Source organism: Aethalodelphis obliquidens, unplaced genomic scaffold, assembly GCF_003676395.1.
Source record: "Aethalodelphis obliquidens isolate GAN/ISIS:26980383/991018 unplaced genomic scaffold, ASM367639v1 scaffold71, whole genome shotgun sequence".
Taxonomy (NCBI): Eukaryota; Metazoa; Chordata; class Mammalia; order Artiodactyla; family Delphinidae; genus Aethalodelphis; species Aethalodelphis obliquidens.
Window position 1 is genome coordinate 5,988,041 of NW_020838015.1, and position 23,312 is coordinate 6,011,352.

At 41.8% G+C, this 23,312-nt stretch overlaps 1 protein-coding gene across 1 annotated transcript in view; it reads right to left on the reverse strand.

The window, feature by feature from the left end:
• EFHC2 (EF-hand domain containing 2) overlaps positions 1-23,312 on the reverse strand; it is a 250,923-nt gene that overhangs the window by 139,137 nt on the left and 88,474 nt on the right. The window contains exons 5-10 of the mRNA XM_027091524.1: positions 22,998-23,111; positions 22,474-22,612; positions 16,278-16,434; positions 7,923-8,066; positions 4,863-5,059; positions 2,106-2,236 (exon numbers count right to left, since the gene is read on the reverse strand). Of these exons, the coding sequence (XP_026947325.1) occupies positions 7,964-8,066; positions 16,278-16,434; positions 22,474-22,612; positions 22,998-23,111 (513 nt within the window). The 3' untranslated portion in view covers positions 2,106-2,236; positions 4,863-5,059; positions 7,923-7,963. The remainder of the gene's footprint in view (positions 1-2,105; positions 2,237-4,862; positions 5,060-7,922; positions 8,067-16,277; positions 16,435-22,473; positions 22,613-22,997; positions 23,112-23,312) is intronic.

Consider the following 23,312-nt stretch of genomic DNA (forward strand, 5'->3'; position numbering starts at 1 on the left):
TCCATTCAGGAACTGTGATATGCAGTGAGCCCAGCACGAGGTGCCAGGTTTAGGGCAGTGAACAGGGCTGTCGAGGACCCTGCTCCTCAGAAAGCTCACATTCTAATAGGAGAAGACACACCCAGGCACACACACACTTAAATAAACTTAACTGCAAGTTGTGCTAAGTGCTATGAAAGATATAAACAAGGGGCTAAGAAAAACAGTGAGTGATCTACTTTAGGTAGACTAGAAAGAAATCCCCTAGGAGGAAGCAGCAACTACAATGAGTCCCAGGGTTTGCCGCGAAAAGGATGGTGGTGTGGACGTTCTGAGCAGAGAGAACTGCGTGTGCATAGGCTTGGAGGAGGGAAAGAGCTTGACGTGTTTGAGAAAGCAAGTGACTGACGGTCAGCAAGGCCAGAGGACAGAGCTGGAGGAAAAGAAGTGATGACACTGGAAATCCAGAGTTGCATCGCTCAAGGCCCTGCCGGCTGCAATAAAACGTTTGCATCTTATTGGAAGCCACTGAAGGGTTTTTCAGACCAGGTACAGCCTGATCTGATTTCTGTCTTAAGGAATTTCTGGCCAGGAGAGGGCCTAAATATTGGGAGCTAGTTTTTTCTGATCATCTTTCTGAGCCTTGAGGTCACCCTGCAATCACACAGTGTGGCCATCCTTTATTCCGCCCACAATTAGGGTCAGGCCGCAAAGCAACTTTTCCTCCTTGGATCTCCTGCCTGGCCTAAGTGCTTCCCCCAAAGCCCCATAAACTTACTAAAGTGTTTCCAATAGACACTGCTAGAGTACTAGGAGAATGGACGCTTTTGTAAAAGAACACAAAATAATAAAACGAAACCACTCCCTCATTTCTGATGGAAATTTGCTTTCCCCTCCACTGCTTTCCATTAGTCCATGGCCTGAGCAATTGTCTCTGCTCTTTACCCTGTCTCCATTATTTTCCAAGAGGCCATGAACATGTGTACTGCTATGAACAATAACAAAGAACTATAAATTCTTATTGATCCCAGAAGCTCGGGAATTCTAAACAATAAAAATATGTCCTCTGACTGCTGCTCTCAAAAGAATATTTTGGAGGCACAGAAGAGGTTTGTTGAAATAACAAATGAGCTCTGGGGACACTCTGGGCCAAATGGAGGGCTCGGGTCACCAGGTATTGATGCAACAGTCAACTTCAGACACAAAGTTAGAAAGACCTCCCTGCCACCCTCTCCTGGGCTCACGTCTTCATTTCTCAGCCACATCTTGACTGTATCAAGCTGAGTTTCCTATGTAGCTTTCAGCCACTATTGTTTTTAGGAGCCAGCATTCTCAGCCTAAAGAGAAAGTCCCCTTTGTCCTCCATCTGTGATTTAATTTACATTCTCCTGAACGCTCCATTCACTTTGTTTTCAGGCTAAGAAGTCTCACAATTGTACCAGACCCTGAATTTGAATTTCCCTGTGTTTCTGCTGTTTGGAAATTTGCCTAGGTCAGTCACTGGACAGTCCTAGAATTCAGCTTAACCTTAGAGAAAATCTTTATTGTTCATGATTTCTCATAATACTTCTAACCTCTGTCATATATTTTCCCCTTGATTTCTACATTTTTGTGTCTTTCAAGATACATACGTGTGTGAGCGCACATACACACAGATGCATACATAGCACCTTTCCTCTGATAACTGCCGAACTTTCCACTATCTTTTCCAACTGGATCGCATTCCTAAGGAGATGTCCCTCCTAGATTCCTCAGATTTCAGAGGGGTGCTCTTAGCTGCACTGCTTTCAGCCTTTCTCATTCAGATGCAGCCTTCCTGGCATTCCCCTGATCCTTCAATGCCCCGCATGATTCATAAGACAATGTGCCCAACTGACTTACTATGCCTTTGCCTCTCTGTTCTCCCCTAGGAACTTCTTTTATATGCAAATGCATAAAATTTACTAGAAATGGGCAAAACTTGACCACAAAGTAATACGAATGTAAAGAAATACCAATTCCTAGTAAAAAAAAAAAAGTATGTAGGGAATTAATGAAGAAAGAAACACTAGGGAAGAAATTGTTCTTTCTGTTCTTTGGACAATCTTGAGGAGAAAACAGATTACTGCTAGCAGAATATGGCTTACCTGAATGTATTATAAGCCACCATCTTCGTGTGCATGCAATCAGCAGCTGTAAACACCTGCTTGAGATCTCTGGATTGTGATTCTTCTTGTTTTATCTTTTGTAGGGCAAGTTCAATGTTGCTCATAAGAAACTGGAAAGGAGAAGAGAAAGGTATTTAAGATAGGGAGTCCAATCTTCCTGGTGGCCAGCAAAGAGACTTCATACTGTGAACCTTGACTTAGCTGGCTATGTCTTTCCATAGAGACCAACACAGAGAAGACATGACCAGATTTCTTCAGCTATGGCTCTAGGACAAGAAGCGACATTAGCACAGGGCCAGATCTGAGAGAAATGCACTTAAGGGACAGTGCGCCACAGGAATCAGAAAAGAACCACTACTCCGACCTCAGCCTCCTCCCTTTAACCCTTAGACATTGACCCAACATGTTGGGAGACCCTAATGGAGAGCATGGGGATTCAAAATTGAATAAATGGACCCCCATCTTCCCCAGATCTTTAGAGTGCGCCCCCAGAACTGTCAGCCACCAGGTGATACACGCACGGCAGTCCCCTTACACTCACTCTCCAGGCAGCCCCCAGTACCTGTCTCCTACACTGTGATTTGGCTTCTGACTCTGTAAGAATACTTCTTATTCAGTCCACTAAAGCATAAGCTTGTAAATAACTACAGCAAAGAACTAGAAAAGGAGAAGACTAAATACAAAAAGAAAAACATTGATGGTAACTTAGAATAAAGTTCATCTCTGCCCCGGGAAGGGGGAGGCATTCCCTCCCTTTTTTGCATTTCCTTTAATCTGTTTCCATGATAGGATCTATTAGCTCTTTTGAAAAGACTCCTCGGACTGATATTAATCTTTCTCTGCTTAGAATGTCTTTGTTAAGGGTAGTTTTAAGATAATGCAGTTTTCACTTGGGATGCTGATACTAGATAATGTCCTACCCTGCTTTTATCTTTCTGAAAGGAGAAGAGCCCTTTATGTCTCATATATACATGAGATATATGTGTGCGTGTGTGTCTGTGTGTGTGTGTGTATTCATGCTATATATTTTTTATATTAAAGTACAGGTTTGCACTGTGTTTGCAAAGGGAGCTCTAGTTACAATAGCTGTTGTAAATTGTACACCGACTGAGCTTGCTATGGGGCACACAGAGCTAAGCACTCAAAACATTTTCGCATCCAGTCTTCATAGTAACTCTCTGAAATAGGCACTGTTGGTACTCCCATTTTACAGATGTGGAAAACAAAGCTCAGGGAAGATACACGTCTAAGGCCCCTCAGCTTTTAAGGAGTCAGGTTTCCTAGCCAAGCCTGCTGGTCTCCAGGAATCTAACTGCCCTACTATTGAGTCTCTCACCTGACTTCAGTGCTTTTGAAGAGCTACCGGCTCTTGGTGTCACGCTAACCCAAGTTCCTAACGCTGCAAATGAAGAGATGGTGTGGCAGCCCCAGAGGGCGCTGCCCAGGCCTGCCCTCAAGAGGGACCACGCAGAGAAGAGCACTGTTAGCGGACAGCCCCCAGCTGCTGCACCTTCGTGATCACTGCAGCGCTGCAGAGACCCCACGGAGGCCACACTCTCCCCAGACTCTTACCATCCAGTGACTGAGCAGAAAGGAGGCACCAGAGCTGGGCCATTCCTGCCTGACATGGGATTTCTCTGATAGCTAGTTTGCTCCAGGGCTCCCCATTGGTCTGGTGCAGACTTTCTCAGAGCTATGCTGTGTCTGAGGCTCTTCCCACCCCATTCTTCTTCCTTCCCTCTCCTTTCTCAGGGATCAGACCGACATCCCAGTCTCCCCACCTACTCCTGTTCCCTCCCCCTTTATCCTTCATACGCATTTCCCCCAAGACATCTCTCGCATGTCTAAGTCTGTCTTGGTATCTGCTTCTCAGAGGACCCAAACTGATCCGGGTAACGTGCTATACACAGTGAGACTGATCTTAGCAACTTACCCCGAGCATTTTACATATAAATGAAACGGAATTGGTACTATATCTATATAAATGGCACATAAATATTATTATTTTCAGGCAGACTTTTTAAATACATCATTTCTAGATAGATTCTTCAATAGTAGGCAATGGTTCTGAAATATACGTGTTTGCACACCAGACTAGTCCACACTTAAAAATCAAGATTTTGTCAACATGTTATTTTTACTGAACGGCACTGCCATAATGGAACTTTTAGTGATAGTACCCACGTGCCATACTATTGCAAATGAAAAAACTCTTGGCGCTCACTGTTGCCAATTTGTCCTTGGATTCCCATTTAGGCCTCAGGTGGCTCCTGTTATGGGAAGCTGCAATCCCAGCAACTATCAGGTTCCCTTGGGGTTTCTGTTTGTTTAGGTCTTGGCCTTCTCTGCAGGCCTGTGCCAATTAACTGGGACAGCACAGTGTGTGGTACCAGATTGTCTTCCTTTCCGATCATTGCTGAATTTTTTTCTGAAAACATTGTTAGTGTCAGCAGAAAACCCAGGAAACTTGATTCAACCTTGGGCCTGCCTCCTGCCTGTGCCTGGCATCCATGATGCTGGGCAGTGGAAAACCCAGCATATAAACAGAGGAGACCAGGCCCTGGCCTCTGTGACGGGACCTGTGGCCAAGTCGTGCAGATCCATTATTCATGCCCACATGTGTGAAAGCACAACGTAAAACTGGTGGCGAGATGAAGAAGAAAAGGCCTGGAGTAAGAAAAACACAGACTGCAGAGTGCTGAGAGGTGAGTCAAGAATTATACCAAGTGAGTTCACCTTATCTGAATTCCTCTCCATGTAGTTTAAGGTATACACATCAGCACTGACCAAAAGAAATAGGTAGCCATTCACGTTCACTTTGGCTCCAACATATAGCTCCTCAGCCTTGATATATTCTGAGAGTTTACTTTTAAAGACTTCTTGTCCAGGCTTCTTAACACGAATTCTTTTTAAGAACATCCCACCAGTATTCCCTATAGAAAAAGAGAAAAAAAGTTAATGAGTAGGTCTTGTTCTTAAAAGAACCGTACAGGGCTTCCCTGGTGGCGCAGTGGTTAACAATCCGCCTGCCAATGCAGGGGACACGGGTTCGAGCCCTGGTCCGGGAAGATCCCACATGCCGTGGAGCAACTAAGCCCGTGCGCCACAACTACTGAGCCTGCGCTCTAGAGCCCGCGAGTCACAACGACTGAGCCCGTGTGCCACAACTACTGAAGCCCGCACGCCTAGAGCCCGTGCTCTGCAACAAGAGAAGCCACAGCAATGAGAAGCCTGTGCATCGCAACGAAGAGTAGCCCCTGCTTGCTGCAACCAGAGAAAAACCCCACGTGCAGCAAGGAAGACCTAACGCAGCCAAAAATCAAACAAATTAAATAAATGACTTAAAAAAAAAAAGAACAGTACAACTTGCCTTTAGAGTTACTTCATGCTCAAACACAGACCATACAACTTAGCTGTGAACTTGTGAACTCATACTGTGTATAGTACTTAAGGGAAGAATGAGGCAGTGGGTGAAGAAATGAGACTTCCTAGATGAATGTGTAAGGAAGAAAAGTGGCATGGCATTCCAGCCTTTTCTTTTCTCGCCCCAGTCCAAACACTTAAATAAACACTTAGCGAGGACTTGCTATATGCCCAGCAGCATCCTGGAAACTGGGACATCAGGAACATCTTTAGAGCCTGCCTGAACAGTACCAGGTAGAAAATTTCTCACCTGAGCTTATCTCCACCTATTTGTCCTTATACTTCTGGTGACATACAGATGAAATGTAAGACGCACTATTTCCGGAAAGGAGCTTACTTAATTATTTGAAGATTAACTACGGGAGTCCCCTGAACTCTTTTTTTCTACCGGCAAAATATATTTGCTTCTTTTAGCGATGCCTCATTTTTCTTACTTTCCAGAATTCTCACCATTTCCTCTGCTCTTTTCTGGGTATTATTTGGTTTTTGAGCTCTTGGAAAGCAGTGAGCGGAGTTGAATGTGGGACTCCATTACCTTCTAACCGAAAATGAACTGAAATCTTCAAAGCTGAGACCAGATGAGCTTTGGGGATCAGCTTCATCACACTCCTACCACTTGCAGAAACCAGGGGTGGTGGAAAGACATAGCCTTTGCAGCCAAACAGAGCTGGAGTCCCTCCTGGCTCTGTCACTTGCTTGCTGGATGATCTTTAGGAGTCATTTAACCTCTCTGAACCCCTCTGAGTTCTCATTGGTAAATGGGAATAATATTTGTGGGGGGCCATGAAAATGTACTTCTCAGATTGCCTGCTGTGGGGAACAAAGTTGAGAGGAGGCTCCAACTGCTATGTTCTGAAATCCATCCCCAGATTTGTGCCGAGGTCACGCTTCCCAGAGGCTGCTGCCAACACACGACTGAGCAAGGCAGGGATACAAAGGCAGGCCCATTCCTGCAAGATGGGAGCTCCTCCGACTGGTGACTTTGGCCCCAGGACTCCCAGTCAGCCTTGGCAAAACTTTCTCAGAGTTTCACTGCAGTCACCATTCCCTTTTCACCTTCCCCTTTTTCCCTTTCCTCTGTCCTTCACAGGAATCAGACATGCCCTGCAGTCTGATGGCTCTCCTGGCCTCTTCTGGCTCCTGCCACATTTTCCCTCACCAGCATTTCCCCTAATAAATCTCTTGTACATTTAATCTCATCTTGGGGTTTGCCTCTTGGAGGACCTGAACTAACACAAAACGTAACCTCATAAAGATCTTCTAAGTATAATAGTAGGTACTCAATCAGGACTGCTATCATTACCAGCAAGCTTATAGTTGACTGCCGTCACCCTTTCTGTTTTATGAATGCTGCAATTGGTTTGGCCATATCGTCCCCATTCTAGATGTAGAGAGTTGATTTTTTGACCTTCAAGAGCATGACTTTATATTCATCCCTATTTGATTTCATATTCTAAGATTTGATTCATTATTCAAATCACCGTGGACCTTGACTTAGTTATACAAATTATTCATTATTCATTGATGTGCTGAGTGGCTCATACCAGCTCATAAGGGCTGGTTGTTAAATTTTCAAGGGATTTTGCAAGCCAGTTGTTAAAACTGTTGGTTGCTTGAAATTGGCCATGGTTTGGGTACTTGCATCATGGAAATTGACAAACAGTACAAAATAGAGCTTTTAAAATTTTTTCAGAGAGCCGGTTAACCAGCACACCATTGATTATTCTTCTCAAACGTGTGTCTTTGGCACAGATAAAAATGTTGAACATGTTGGGACAAAGAAGAGAGCCCTACAGTTCCATAATTTGTTAAGTCAAAATCAATGGCTCTCTTCAGCAATGGCCATCCTATCAGTCTACTGCAGAGAGGCACTCCGTGGGTCCTGCAGCTGGAACCTTGGCAGCAGCCTCAACAGCCAGAGGGAAATAGACTCTGAAGATTAAATTTGTTAATCTGGGATTCTCGTCCTAGAGCTAGACAAAAATTTCGTACGTGGTACTATCAAGAATACACAGTTCTTCTTGTCTTGCTAGCTGTGCATGGAACTGGTGGTAGCCAGACCATGATTTTGAAGCCGCTGGATTCCACAGAGGTGCCTCAGAGGCCACGGAGGAAGTAGGGAGAGTGTCCAAAAGGAGATGTCCCAAGTCCCCCAGTCCTGAGCCAACCAAAACTGTTCCTCTTTTATCGTTTTATATGTCTGGGTTCGCATTTAAGAGATCTTTGTAAAATGAACTTTAGTGGTTAAAAAAAAAAAAATGAAAGCCACTCTCTTAGATCATCTAGGCTATAAAAATCAGACCACAGTCCCTTTCAACATGAAGAGACAGTTAATTATTCTGAGGAAACTGCTATGAGACGTATGTCTCTTACCTGAATTCCTCTCCATAGGTTCAAACACTGAAATGGTGTCATCACTGAGAAAATATGAAATAGCAAACGTCCCTTCCACATCGGCACATTTGTGTGTGATTAGTTTTGCAAAAAAACCGGAGTGTATTGCTTATGTTGCTGTAGCCAAGTGGAAGAAAAACGAGGGTTATAGCATTATACAAGTAATCTTCCACATATTATGCGTGTAAAAAAACCTGCAAGAGGTATGCTATGTTTTTTTATTGAGATGTAATTGACATATAACATTATATTAGCTTCAGGTATACAACACAATGATCTGATATTTGTATATATTGTGAAATGATCACCACAATAAGTCTAGTTAATACCCGTCACCACACTTAGTCACAAAAATTTTTTTCTTGTCATGATAGCTTTTAAGATCTATTCTCTCAGCAACTTTGAAATACGAACTATAGTATTATTAACTATAGTCATCATGCTATACATTACAACCCCGTGACTTATTTATTTTATAACTGGAAGTTTGTACCTTTGACCCCCTTTACCCATTTCACCCACCTCCCATCCCCCAGGCGCGCTATGGTTTTAAGATAGTAGCATAAACTCTCAGAGGTTGAAAAAGTTCTACCATCTTCTTACTAAGGCTCTAAATCTATATGCAGAGGCATTTTCTCAGTTTATTAAAATATCTCTTATTCTTTTGATGTCCAGGGTAACACATTGGGAAAATGTACCCAAAACAGATGTCATAAACACACTGCTCAAACCATCTGCATTACATGGTTGTTCCCTACTCACGAGGCTGGTCAACAATCACAATCATGTCAGCAAAAGAAGCACAGCACCTGGGCCTCACTGCCTGAGTAGGCCAGAGGCTGCGCTCTGCTGGTGCCTAGAGCCACCTCCCCATTGCACTGCCCACTTTCTCATGCCCATTCCTCTTCTTTCTTCAAACCCCACATCGTCTCCTCGCTGAGTCACTCTCCCAGTTCCCCAGCAGCCCCCTAACTCCCTTCAAGGGAAAATTTACCTTTTCCCTTTCAAATGCTATATTAAACATGATAGACCTGCCTTTCATAACACTTATCACCCGTATCATAAGTCACCATTACTTACAAGTCTGTTTTCTGAAAGCAAGGACTGCATCTTATTAATCATTGCCTAAGACAACATTTTTTACATTCTAAGTGCTCAAATGTTTGTAGAAAGTTTTTATAAGATCCGTATAGATTGGAATTTGCACTTAGAATTCTGTGCGTGAATAGTCTAGAAGAATGAAGATGGGATCGAGTTCTAGAATCAGAAGTTCCCAAAACTGATTGCCTGGTCTTGGAAGAAATTTATTTATGGTCTGCCAGCAGAAGCATGCCTGTGGATATCAGTTAGTGAAAGGTGGACCTCATGACAAATACTGAACCCTTTGGGAGGTCTCCGATAATCAAAATCATTACCCCAAGGAGGCAGAGAGTAAAATAAACCATGTACTTCATCCCTTCCCTGTCACAACTCTAAGCAGAGAGGTCCTCACTTTCAGTCTCGTACGCTGAAATTCATTCTTTCCTTGTGATCACACTGATTTAAAAACAAACAAACAAGAACACTTATTTGTGATTTGCAGAGGCAGAAGGTGCTTTTCTCTGCTCCTTTCTTTGATTGTCCAGGGAAGGAGGGCTGAAAAAGCATGGCGCCATGATTCACAGCTTGAGGCCTCAAGTGAGATGGGAAGTAGCAATCTGGAAGGCTACCCCCAGGGCAGCCCTGGCAAAACAGCCAGATCTCCATAGTTGTTTTCTTAGTCCCTAGTTTCCCAGGCGTCAGGCAGACCTCATACAGCATAGGGGAGGAGGGCAGCTATACCTTCTCAACCATCTTCTCTGGTACATAATTGGATTTAAAAGTAACAAACAGATTTGGTAATCCCCTCTCATGAAAGACCCATACTTTTACAGATGCCTGAAATATCATTCAAACAACTGAATGAGGTCCAATGTCAGGCCAAATGAATACAACTGCAAATTTAGCTTCTTAGAACTTACATAAATGTATAAGAGTGTATGTTAAGTATGGATTTTTCATGTTTAATATGCCCTTTTTTTTTTAACCTAATTCTAGTGTTCTAGACAGCTTATCAATCAGGAATATAATCTACTCAAACAAAATCTTTAGACCAGTCATTCACAAACTTTGTCATGTATGAAAGTCACCTGGGAGCTTGTTAAATATACAGAATCCAGAGTCCTACCCCCAGAGGTATGGATTCAGTAGTTAGCTTGCAGCTCCAGAAACCTGCATTTTTAATAAGCTCCCCAGGAGATTCTGATGAAGTCATCCCCAGAGCACACTTTGAAAAACACTTGCAAGTAGCTTCAGACATTTGCTTGGCTAATAAGCTAGTCGTCAAACTTTTCTAAACACTCTTTTTATCACAATATGCCCAGCACTCAAAAAAATTTTAGCATTTTCCCTGCTTCTGATCATACCACCTATACTGCTCAATCTGGCTTCCTGGGCCATTGATAGTCAGGTTCAAATACCTACACATACAGCTATTTGTCATGACTGCCAATGACACACTCTCTACTCAAGTCACACAAGCCACTTCACTTAGTGCCCCACACTGTGCTTGTTTCTACTTCCAGGCCTTCGCTTGGTGTCATCCCCTCCCCCAGGGTACACCCTCATCCTGTCTTATGCCTGTCCAGAGTCCTGTCCATCCATTTGGGCCCCAATCAGTAGAGCTCTCTTTGACCATGGCTGCCCACCCAGCTGACCACCTATTCACACCTCCTGCACCGACCATTATGCGTGGCACCCAATTTAGCACTGTACAGACTTGTACTCTTGACTGGTTTTTTAAAATGTGTTTACTGAATACCGTTGTCTCAAAAGAAATGATAAATTCCTAGGTCCAGCCATGTCTTAACTTTTTCTACACACAGCCCAGAGTTATCTACAATCACTGTCTTGACTTCTTCTCCCATTCTCTCTTAAATCCACTTCCATTAGGTTAGCTCTACCTAAACTACCCTTGTCAAGGTCAACAATGATCTATCTCCACAGTGCCAATTCCAATGGACTTCCAATTCCATTTTTGCGTCTAACTTGACCAATCAGCAGCAGTTGGTACAAATGATCACTCCTTCTTCCATGACATTCTTGCTTCACTTGGCTTCCAGGATCCTGTATTTTCTCTTGGTTTTGCTCCTACCTCCTTGCTTATTCCTTTTCAGTATCCTTTGCTGGTTCCTCTTCTTTTCCTCAATCTCTTTATTTGGGGTGTCCTGGGGATAATAAGGAGTAACTTGGTCATCCACTTCTCTGTGTATATTCACTCCTTTGGTGATCTCCTCTAGTCTCAGGCTTTAAATACTACCTACATGCTGATGATTTCCAAAGTTCTATCTCTAGCTCAGACCTCTCTCCCGGAACCCAGACTCGTATATCCAATGGCCAACTTAACATCTCTACTTGACATCTGACATCTCAAACTTAACTTGTTCCAAAACTGAACTTCTGCTCTTGCCCCAAACTATAGTCTTTCCCGTCTCACTACATGGCAACTCCATCTTTCTAGTTGGAGAAATCTTGGGAGTCATCTGTATCTCCTCTCTTCTTTCACACCTCATATCCAATCTGCCAGGAAATCCTATTGGCACAACCTTCAAAATATTTCCAGAATCTGCTATATCTCATCATTTTCATGGTACTTGCCCTCATGAAGCCATCATAACTTTTCTCTTGGACTACTGCAGTAGCCTCTTAACTGGTCTTTACTTCCACCATTGCCCTTCTACAGTCTTTGCTCAACACTGCATCTGCAGTCATTCTTTTAATATGTAAATCAGATCAAGTCACTCTTCTTCTGCTCAAATCTCCCAATGAGTCGCCTTATCACTTGAAGTCAAAAGAATCCTGACAATGGTCTGCAAGGTCCTATGTTATCTGATCGCCCATTACTTCTCTTAATCTGTCTACTCTGCCCATTACTCATCTGTTCTATCCTTGTCAGCCTCCTGCCTGTTCCTTGTGCATCCCAAGCCTGCTCCTTGCTCAGGGTCTTTACACTGACTGTTCCTTCTGCCTAGAACATGTTTCCTCTCCTCAGTAAAGTCCATCCAGACAACACCGCTTAAAATTGAAACCAGGGGTGCTCTTCAGGCCCACATTCCAAGTCCCCTTTATTCTTTTCATAGCTACCTTCTTTATTTTTTCCATGGCACTTTAAGACCTTCTATATACTACAGAATGTACTTATGTATTACCTTAATTGTTTACTATCTGCCTCCCCAGCTAGAATGTAAGTTCTATGAGGGCAGGGCTTTGTATCTGTTTTGTTCACTGATGTGTCCCAAGATCAGTGCTCGGCACATAGTGGGTACTCAGTAAATATTTGCTGACTAAGAAAATGAATGGCTCACCCAGGGCTACATACCTGCTGAGGACCTTAAAGATAGCTATAGCTATAGTCTTATGGTTAGAAGAGACATGAAGGCTTATTATTATTGATGGGGAAAACTTGTTTAAAGAGGAAAAAAAATGACTGATGGAGACAACAGATGAACAATATCTGAAACAAGTCAGAGATTAAGATTAAACCGTGAATTTTTAGATGCTATATGATTATGAATAGCACAAGTCTGGGATAATAGCCTTCCTGGTAGGAAGTCATCCGTCTCTTCTAACCATCATTAAGAACTAAAAGGGTGAATGTTCATTCTATTTACTCACTTATTCATCATTCGTCCTCTTACGGACAGAATATCTATTGAACCCCAAGTACATAGCCAACACTGTTCTAACTCTAAGAGAAGCAATAAAGCCAGTCCCTGCCCTCAAGGAGTGCTTGGTCTCGATATAAACAAGTAATTGCCACACACTGTGATAAGTACAGATTCTGGGGCAAGAAAGGTGAACTCTAGGAGCCAGACTTCCCTGTGTTCAAATCCTACCTCAACTAAAAATTAGCTGTATGAGCTTGGGCAAATCGTATAGCCTCTCAGAGCCTCAATTTCCTCATGTGAAGAATGGGTACAATAATATTACCGACTTTATGAGGTTGTTTTGAGGATTAAATGAGATCAAGTATTGTAGTTAGCATACCATAACCATAAACTGCTTTTTATTAGTAATATTGTTAGAGGTATGATCAGCAGAGTATTGTGAGCACACAGAGAACAAAGTACCTAATTCAGCCAGGTGCAGTGAGAAAGATATTCTTCTGGTTTTCCCAAGTCAGACTAGAAAATCTGCCCAGCAGGCCACCACAGTGAATTTTTACCCAGACAAAAAAGGTCTTCATTCCATCAAAAACCTCATACGCTTTAATTTGAAACTATCTCCTCCAATGACTCACAGTAGATCACCATTAACCTCATACAACAATAAGCAGCCAGTACATTTTTAATAGCAATATATATATAATCAATATATGTCATGTACTATTGCACGTCTCAATTCACGGTTTATTTATTTGCATTAAGAAACTGTTCTTTGTATGCTTTGTGAGATCATCTTCCTTAGGTTCTCACGGTTTTAAAACCTTGGGTTATTCAAACTCATGTATAAGTCTCCAGCTGAATGTGCCAGTTTCTATGGAAACAAGGTCACTGTGTGGGAGGAGCTTGAGGGAAGTGTATTCCTGGCACAGAACAAGCAGTGGACAGAAAGAAAAGAAATTAGACCCATTCGTGCCTGTACCACCATCCTCTGGCCACAACAGCATGACAAGAACGTGGAATGCTGTCTACAGTCAGTGCTCTGTGGGCAAGTTGACATGGTGCAGACAGAAAGAGAGACTAAGGCAACTACCCACAAGGAACTCTTTTCCCCCTGGATTCCAGAAGTAACACACTGGATCGTGTTTCATCCTGTTTACTTATAAGAAAAATTCTCTCTCCTTTTACAATAGGGACATTCTTTCTGCCCACCTCCTTTGGTGGCTGTCCTTCAAAACAGCAGTTAGTGAAAAGTATCCATCAAAAGTCCCGCCCTCGAACTTCACTGTAAACACTGCTACCTATAAGGGAGGATGGAGTATGAGTTGGTGTCCCTCTTATATGATCGAAATCAGTGGTTCTCAAACCCTGGTGCCCATCACCAGAACCCCCTGGAAGTCTTGTTAAAACACAGTACCAGGCCCCACGCACAGAGATTGGGCCTCGATAGGTCTGGGGTGAAGCACGGGAATTTGTATTTCTAACCAGTGTGGAGGCCACACCTTGAGTAGCATCAACTCTGAAACTTAAAAACAAAATTCCCAAGTCCTTACAAATAAAAGATTATTTCTTAAAGGACATCGTGGCAGGGCAAAGGCAGCCTTTTAGACATTCTACACAATTCGTAACATATTTTCACCACGTTTACAGTTAGAGCAAAACTATTCTCTCCACCTCAAAATATTCTACAACGGTATCTGATGCTATTAAATTTTATCAAATTCAGGGTGCTGTCTTGTTCTTCTCCTCCTCCTGCTCTTACTCCATGTTCCCTTTATCATTTTTCTCCACAGGTTCTCCTGACCCACTATTTCCCTCATGCCAGGACTTCGGTGTTTAGCCCGCATCCTATTCAAGCATCTGCAACATTTTCCCACCACTCTTCCCCCCTGACTTCTTTCTCCAGGGCCTCCATTCTCTGAAGAAGCAAAAAGCAGCCATGGGCAGTGCTCACAGCTACACACATGACTCAGAGGCAGATTTTTCCTCATATATATTAGGAACACTTCTGAAAGTCCACCTTTTGAAATCATATTCCACCACACGAGCAAGCTATGGTTACTGAACTCAACCAAATCTCTCAAATTAAAACCACGTTAGTTGCCAAATAACATGCTAAAGAACACTTACAAATCACTGAAGCACTACAGCCTATGGGCCAAATACAGCCAGTCACCTGTTTTGGTATGGCCTATGAGCAAAGAATGATTTTTATATTTTTAAACGATTGAAAACAATCGAAAGAATAATATTTTGTGATATGTAAAAATCATATGAAATTCAAATGTCAGTGTCCATAAACAGTTTTATCGGAGTGTAGTTACATATTGTCTGTGGCTGTTTTCATGCTACAATGACAGAGCTAAGTGGTTGTGACAGAGGCCGCATGGTCTGCAAAGCAGAAAATATTTGCTACCTGACCCTTTAAGAAAAAGTTTGCTGACCCCTACTCTATACCATTTCTTAGGGACCATCTTGAGGAGATATATATATGGAAAGGCATATATATGCACATATACATGGAAAGGCAATATAGATTGTGGATAATATGGCTTTAGTAGCTTCCAGATGACACATTAAAATAACCACTCAACGTGAGGGTGTGGAGAAAAGGGAACCCCTTGTGCACTGTTGGTGGGGATGTAAATTGGTGCAGTCACTGTGGAGAACAGTATGGAGGGTCCTCAAAAAACTAAAAATAGAACTACCATATCATCCAGCAATTTCACTTTTGGATATATATGCAAAGGAAATGAAATCACTGTCCCCAAAAGATATCTGCACCCCCATGTTCAATGCAGTATTATTTGCAATAGCTGAAAGAGAGAAACAATCTAAGTGTCTACTGACAGATGAATGGATAAATAAAAGCATATATATATATGTGTGTGTGTGTGTGTGTGTATACATATATCTATATTTATATAAGATACATACACACAATGAAGTATTATTCAGCCATAGAAAAGAAGGAAATCCTGACATCTGCGACGGCATGGATGGACCTTGAGGATGTTATGCTAAGTAAAATAAGTCAGACAGAGAAAGACAAATACTGCATGATCTCACTTATATGTAGATTATGTAGAATCTACAAAAACCAAATTCATAGAAACAGAGATCAGACTGGTGATTGCCAGAGGTGTGCGGAGCAGGGGAGAATTGGGTGAAGGTGACCAAAAGGTACTAACTTCCAGCTATAAGATAAATAAGTTCTGGGAACATAACATACAGCATGATGACTAGAGTTAGTGCTAATGTATATTTGTAAGTTTCTGAGAGAGTAAATCTTAAAAGTTCTCATCACAAGAAAAAAAACTATAACTATGTGAGAATGATGAATGTTAACTAATCTTATTGTGATGATCATTTTTCAATACATACATATATCAAATCATTATGTTGCATGCCTTAAACTTATACAATGTTATATGTCAATTATTTCTCAAAAAGCTGGAAAAAAATAAAATAACCACTGAAGTAAGAACCTGTTACTACTTACATATTAATCAACTTCGTTAAAAAGGTATAACAACATGTCCCTGGACTTGAAATCAGACAAATTAAGTGTCATCTGTTTTGTCATGAGGACAATATTATAAACCCTGAACACATTTGGGAAAGATCAGACTAAAACAGTGGTTCCCTCAAGCACCTGTCATTTTCCATGACGTTCCTCTGCTGAGGTGTGGGCACGAGGCCTCTGCAGGAGCAGAGAGAATCCTCTTCAGAACCAAAGCCGGTGTAACGTGGAAATTTCCTTTCTATATTTGGAGGAGGTGGGGCCTTGCATGAAATCGAGGTAAAGTTCTCTATAACAAAACAAAGGCAGATGAAACATCAATATTTTTTTTTGCCCTGATTATGGCTGTTTTGAAAGGTTTGTTATGTTTTCAAGATGAACATGGAGATCTTTGTAGACTATTTTAAACTCTTTCAAACAAAACACAGCAAAATCCTGGGAGGGTAGGTTTCAATCGTGTTTACAAAAACCACAAAACTCACTCAATAGTTGCCACTGGTTCAAAAGGAAGAAAAAAAAAGAGACTGTGTCGAACAAGTAAACATTTATCTTTTGTCGTCGCATCCCCATTTCAGACTATTTTTTGTTCTTCCCTGATTTTTCCAATGATAGGAAAATTCAAACTTGGAACTTTATGCCACCCATGCCATGTTTTAACCTGTAATGTAGCCCTGTCTTATCTTTAGTCAACAGTCACTAATCAAATTCCTTTCCAAACAGGACTGACTCCTAAGTGTTTTGCTTTACCTTCCCCATCTGATGTCCCCTCCTCTTGTGCCCACTTTTTAAACCCTCTCCCCCTTTCTTCCAACTCAGCTCCAGGCCATGACACTTCACTGTCTAGATCAAAAACAGAAACAAAACTTCTTCTCACCAACCACCACTCCAGGGTGCTTCTGTTATTGCCCAAGTAAAGACTGCAATCGTACTGAAATGTGATGAAGCAAAAATAAATAAATAAATAAATGAATAAGGAATAAAACCAAAACCAAACAAACGAACAAAACCTTTAAAACAGCCACTGCCTACTCTCAAAGGGAGTTGTAAGTGGTAAATACTGTTGACTTTCTTTATTCGTTTGTCATCTGTGAAGGAGAGACATATTTATAATAGCCTAGGAGCTGTTGGTACTCATTTGTGAGGCTGTACAGTCTCTGAGAAGCAGGTGTGTTCTCCAAGCAAATAATACATTGACTCAACACATCCCAGTCACCTGAGTTTGTCACACCACAAATGGACAAGAAGATGTCAGGGTCTTTCTTAAAACAAAACAAAACAAAGCAACAAAACAAACCAACCCATGGAATCTAATTTCTACCTCTTCCCCAAGGTTGACTATCCCATAGGCGTTTCCATTAGTGCGTGAAAGGAGGTTCACATAAGCAAAGATTTCCTTTTCCATTGCCAGAGTTCTAATAGAAGGAAGAGTACAGATTTAGTGCATACCTCTCGCATCAATTTGTCATCCAAGGCAACCTAACTCTTAAAATTGAGGGAGGTTTTTTTTGTACTGATTGATCAAAAGGCTAAGGGTTTGAGGCTGTTTCTAACTCTGATTTGAAAACATTTTCAACTTTCACATTTACTTAGACTTCCTAACAGCCTTTGTGTGAAATCTCTTCAAGCATAATCCCCAAAAGAGTATTGTTCCATCCTAACAGAAACTGCTTACAGAAGACATATTGGCAAAGAGAATGCCATCAAATCTTTCTCACTGACTCAGTGAAAGGGGGCAGCCAGACTGCCGGTACGGAAGTGACTGGTGAGCCTCTCCTATTGCTATTTTTGTGGCAATTAAAGAGAAGCTTTGGTAATAAAGAGGAAAGTTCAAATCTTGGAATTAGGCAGAATTACAGTAGACCCTTTCATTGCTAATTGTTACATGAAACACACCACTCACTAACTGGTACCTTCATTTTAGGAAAAGGACCATAGGGATTGCAGGGAGAGCTCTACATGATTATTAGAAAATTGGGGCATGACTGGTTTCTTCTAACAGGGGACATCCGCATACAACTCTATATACTAATCTACGCAGCCTAACCAAAAGAGGACACATATTGAATCTCACAGTAATTAAGAATGCATTCTACACCTCCCCCCAAAATTACAGGTTTTATAACACAGTGTTGTTTTCTCAACTACATAATTTTTGCCACAGATTTAAGTAACAAAAGAATCAATTTAGAGCTTTCCTCTGCACCCACAGTGCCATCTAGTGTATAAATGCTGAGAACTGTTCCACTCCACCATGTCTGACTTTTTTAACAACCCAGTCTTTTTGGATACCCTGACTGAAGATCTCATTTTTCTGGGTAATTGCGTATATTCACAAAGGTTTGAACTCGCACCTGAATAACTTTCTGTCTTTGGTTTTCCATCACCCCAGCATCCTGCATGTTTTAGGTGTTAAAAAAATATTTAATGAAAAAGTATACCTTTTTTTTTTTTACAAAGCATCTTCCCAAATATCTCCTTAAACTGACACTCTGATGGATCCTGAGACACATCTGTCTTTCAAATAGTCTGATTCCTCTAATTCCAAAAGACTTGTAAAAACATATATATTGAATGTTCATCCACACTGACCAGATTGCAACAAATTTACCGAGAGGTGATAGATTTTTTTAAAGGATATGTCTTAATGCTCCTTCACAGTGATTTACGATTCATCATCTCATTTGGAAACGATTCTGGAAAGAGCCTTCATCGAAGTTCATCTCTGATGTACTAGTAACCCAGATATGGACCCAGGTTTAAAGCTTATATAATTTGGGAGAAGCTCTTTAAGACTAAAAATGTCAAATAATTAAGACAAAATTAGGCCCAGGGCCTTGGAGTGGGGCCCCTGCAAAGAAAGAACCCTAAAGCTTAAGCTTCATTAACTTCAAGGTAAATCCACCTCTGCTTGTACCCAATACCCAGGTCAAATGATTTTGGTGGGACATTCATTTTTGGGTCAAATAATTAGTGAATCACATAATTTTCTAGCTCTAGCTAGAAAACCCTTAGAAATCATCTAATCCACAACCCTCTTCACTTCATAGGAGAGGTTAAAAAAAAAAAGGTGAAATTGTTAGCTCTATCAAAGCCACGTGGAGAGACTAGAAGCAAATTCTACCTCTGTCGCTGCACCTTGGGATGGCTAATTTGCTCAAATGATCATTAGACTCTCATCTTGGATGCCTGCTGCTTCTAACACCAAGACTTCAGAGGCGGCCATAAACAACTCCACAAAATTAAAGGTGCTTTAAGTTTTTTGCTTATCCTTAATGTCGGTATAGCCTAATAAGCATTCGAGAACAATGCGAATGAATGGTCTTATTACTAGTTTGGCCGTCCCAACCACTAAGAATCGATAATAAGAAAGTCCTCTTATAGACAAAGAAATAATAACCCAAGGCAGGAATTCTAGGTAAGAACAGTTTACATTCAAATCCCTGTCTCTTCAGTGAAAGAAACACCTGCTAGAGCCCCTGGAGCCTTTTCCAACCTTCAGGCTACAGGAAAGTCCGACAGGCCTCCATCTGCCAGTCCGTGTTCATGCACATGAAATAATGAGGGAGTGACAAGCTCCCGCCCCGGCAGACAAGCCAGGGCCAGCGGGATGGCCAAGCTGCCTAGTGGGGGACTCACACTGGACTGTTTTGTGGAAGAAGTTGCCTTCTCTTTAGAATCCTTAAATACACAAAACAATCTCATCTTTTTAGGAGTCAGATTGGGTTTTATGCAGGGGTTACATATATCTCTTGGAATTCTATCAAGCCCTCTGCTTCCACATAATAGAAAGCTTACTCGTGCACAATTCTTGGGACTGTGGCCAACTCCATCTCTTAGTCTGTCTGCCATTTTTCTCCCCCAAAATATGTTGGGGCGGCATTAGGTAAGAGAAGGTACTGAAGCACCCAGGCTGTATACTGCATTAGAAATTTCCCCCTGGCTTCCTAGGTCCCTAGCTGTGTCATTGGCAGTTGTCAGCTCCTTCCTGTGGAGACCACAATTACTGACAAGGAAGGAAATGTGACCACAGTTATTGCCAGGACTTTGTCCTGGTTTGGGCTTCAAGGATACCAAAATATAATGTATAAAACTTGGTCAGTCTCATGAATTTTTACAACCAGATGAGTTACAAAAAAATTAAAATGTCAGAAGTAACTATATCTAAGTAACATTAAGTCTATTAATTTAATGTTACCAAAAGTCAGGAAAAGCAAATGTAAAGATTATCAGAGAATATTGATTCACTCCCCTCCACCCTGAATCATGGATATAATTTCCAGTCATTAGTTACATTAAGTACACTGCTGTTACTCAAGAAATGTTGTGTAATAATAGTGTCTGTCAAATGGGGTATTTTAACATATGTTATGAGAAATATAAAAAGTCAGCATGACTATAAAATGCATCATAATTTTGCATTTGCATAATTTTCTGTTTAAATGCATAATGCTCACGTTATATTAGCTTTAAAGACACAAATGACTTTTTTAACGTAGTACAGTAAGTCTATAGAGTGAGCAAAAGAAGTGAGCAGAAAGAAATTAAGCACTAGGGCTCAACTGAAATGGACCATAGGGCATTTGAAGCTGATAAATGCCGAGGATGGCTACATTTGGAGCGCACCGGTGGATTTCCTCTGCCTCTGAAAGTTCCCCGCAAACCCGTTAAAAGACTAACAGTGTCCCGTGTCTCTCCAGCATTAACGTTCATTTTCCCAAACGCGACCTTTATATTCTCAAAATCAAGCTGACAGACGAACATCAACCGAATGTTGGACTTGCTATTTAAGGGATCATATGATGTTTTGAACCTTTACCACGTCCTTTAAATTAAGGCAATCTTTCAGTAGGACACAGGTAAATGTCTTCAGTGACTCATTTCATATATATATCATTTTTAAAATTTTTCCAAGTCTACACTGAAGACTTGCTGATTCTGAATAGGCACTTACATTTATTAAAAAGCAAACCATCCTTCCCAAATATCTAAGGGTCACTAGCAGCTTCTCTACAGCAGCCACTACCTGCACATTCCTGGCAGCTTCTTGTCCTCAGGCCCGAAAACAAATATGCTCAACTGTGTCCACTAAATAGGACTAATTTTAGAAAATAATATAAGAAGAGGCCACCAATTTGGCTCCATTTTGACTAATCTGGCACGCAGATGCTGTGGAACAAGCTCCCTTAATGCACAGAGGAGGGAAATTGAAATTCTTTTTCATTCCAGCCCCTTTGTATGCTGTGTGCCTTCTCCCATAATATAAAGATTCCCAGGAGGCCAGGAATACGACACAGTGGGGACAGCAAGACACGTAAGGTGGGCCTCGTCTCATTCTAAAGACAAAGCACCTTGTCTTTTAGGAAGCTGTGGTTGCTTCTGGCTTCCAACTCATCGCTCAGGAAGTGAGCTCATAGGAATACTCCAAGGTTCAGAGAGGGGTAAACATCCCCCATCAGAGCTCCAAACCCCAGTCTGGGAGGTTGGCAACTTCCACCACCCCACTTCGCCAAGCACCGGTAGGTACCTGGAGCCTGGGGTAGAGGGCCCAGGTGGGGGAAGAGCTGGCCGGCAGGTTTAACAAATGGAGGGGCTTGTTTTTCAGGTTTCACCTCAGATCCTCCACCTGCTTCTGTGACTCTTATAACACCGTGTAACATGCAGTAGGTCTCTGCTCCCCTTTAAGCCTAGAAACTCCTTACACAACTCTGCAGCTCCTCTGTCTACTGCAATGACCTGCATGTGGTAGGTGCTTAATAAATCACTGGTTTTCATTCTGAACTGCGCTAACCTGATCTGAATGGAATGGATATCTAAGAAGAGAGAAGGTGGAAGCCTGGCTAAGCCTCACCAGGAAAGGTAGAGCAGATTGGCACAATTCCCCAGAGAGCTCAAATAAGTATATCCTCTGTGGTAAGCAAGAATTCAGTGAAAAGAAAAGTGTTTGGATTTCCATTTCAGTTGCTTAACCAAAGCATTGCCCCCATACTCTAGTGAGGCAGGGGGCTATACGGGCAAATGGAAGCCTTTGGCATCAGGCAGACAAGTTCAAGTCTTGGCTCACCCTTTACTTGCTGCATGACCTTCGACAAGTAAGCCCCTTGTACGCCATAGTTTCTTCACCTCTAAAATGGGGATAATGAGCCTACCCTTCTAGAATTGTTGTTAGGAATAAATAAGACAACAGATGCCCAGCAGTTAGCAAATGCTCAATAAACGGTAGCTATTATGAGCTTAGAATTTGAAACTCAAAAGTCAGATCAAGCCTAACCAGGGAACAAAGACTCTAAGTTTTAAATATTATTTTCTAACTGACAGATGTTTCACTTACCAATTCCATATTTAGTCTTACAATAAGTCTTCATGAATTCATCACAGTCACAAAGGAGCACTTTCCTTCCCCACACATTGATGGCGGTTCCTATGGACAGGTCACTATCTTTGTAAAACTCTTGGTCTACTTTTCCTAGCTAATTAAAACAAAGGAACGTGACATTGACACCACAGACCCACCAAAGACATTGGCATCCACCCCCAAAGGGAAAAAGAAATTTTAAAAAATCAATTATATCATTCATAACCAAAATGTTTAAATCAAATCAAAAGACAACCGCTCAATATTAACATTTTAAAACATTCTTTTAGCAATGCAGTGCTACCAAATGGCAGTGCGATGCATATATTTATACATGCACTTAAGCATGTTTATTATTGATAAACAGCACTGCGACACATACATTTATATACTCATCGATTTCATTCACAATCAATCTCCCAGAAGCAGAACACGTAACTCACCCCACATTCCAGGTTCCAGGGAAGTCACACTGGAAACAGTAATAAAACGTGACTCACCTTGTATTTATCCAACAGACAGCCATACACTCGGTTCTCTGACAAGCCACCATCTACATTGAGAACTGTCCGGTCTGTTATCTGGCCTGGTTGATAGACTCCAGGGGGGCCATACTGGAAGATAAAAATCAAATCAAGACGTAGTGGATGGCCTCTAAACACAAACATGCTCCTGTTGAGGGGCTCAAGCGGGAAGAGGCACAGTATGGCTCTTCTCTGCCATCCCGAGGAAGACAGGACACAGACTCCAGCCACCTTTCCCCATGCTTCCCCACCCGCTGAAGGCTGGTCTACACTCTCCCCCTCCTTCAAGGC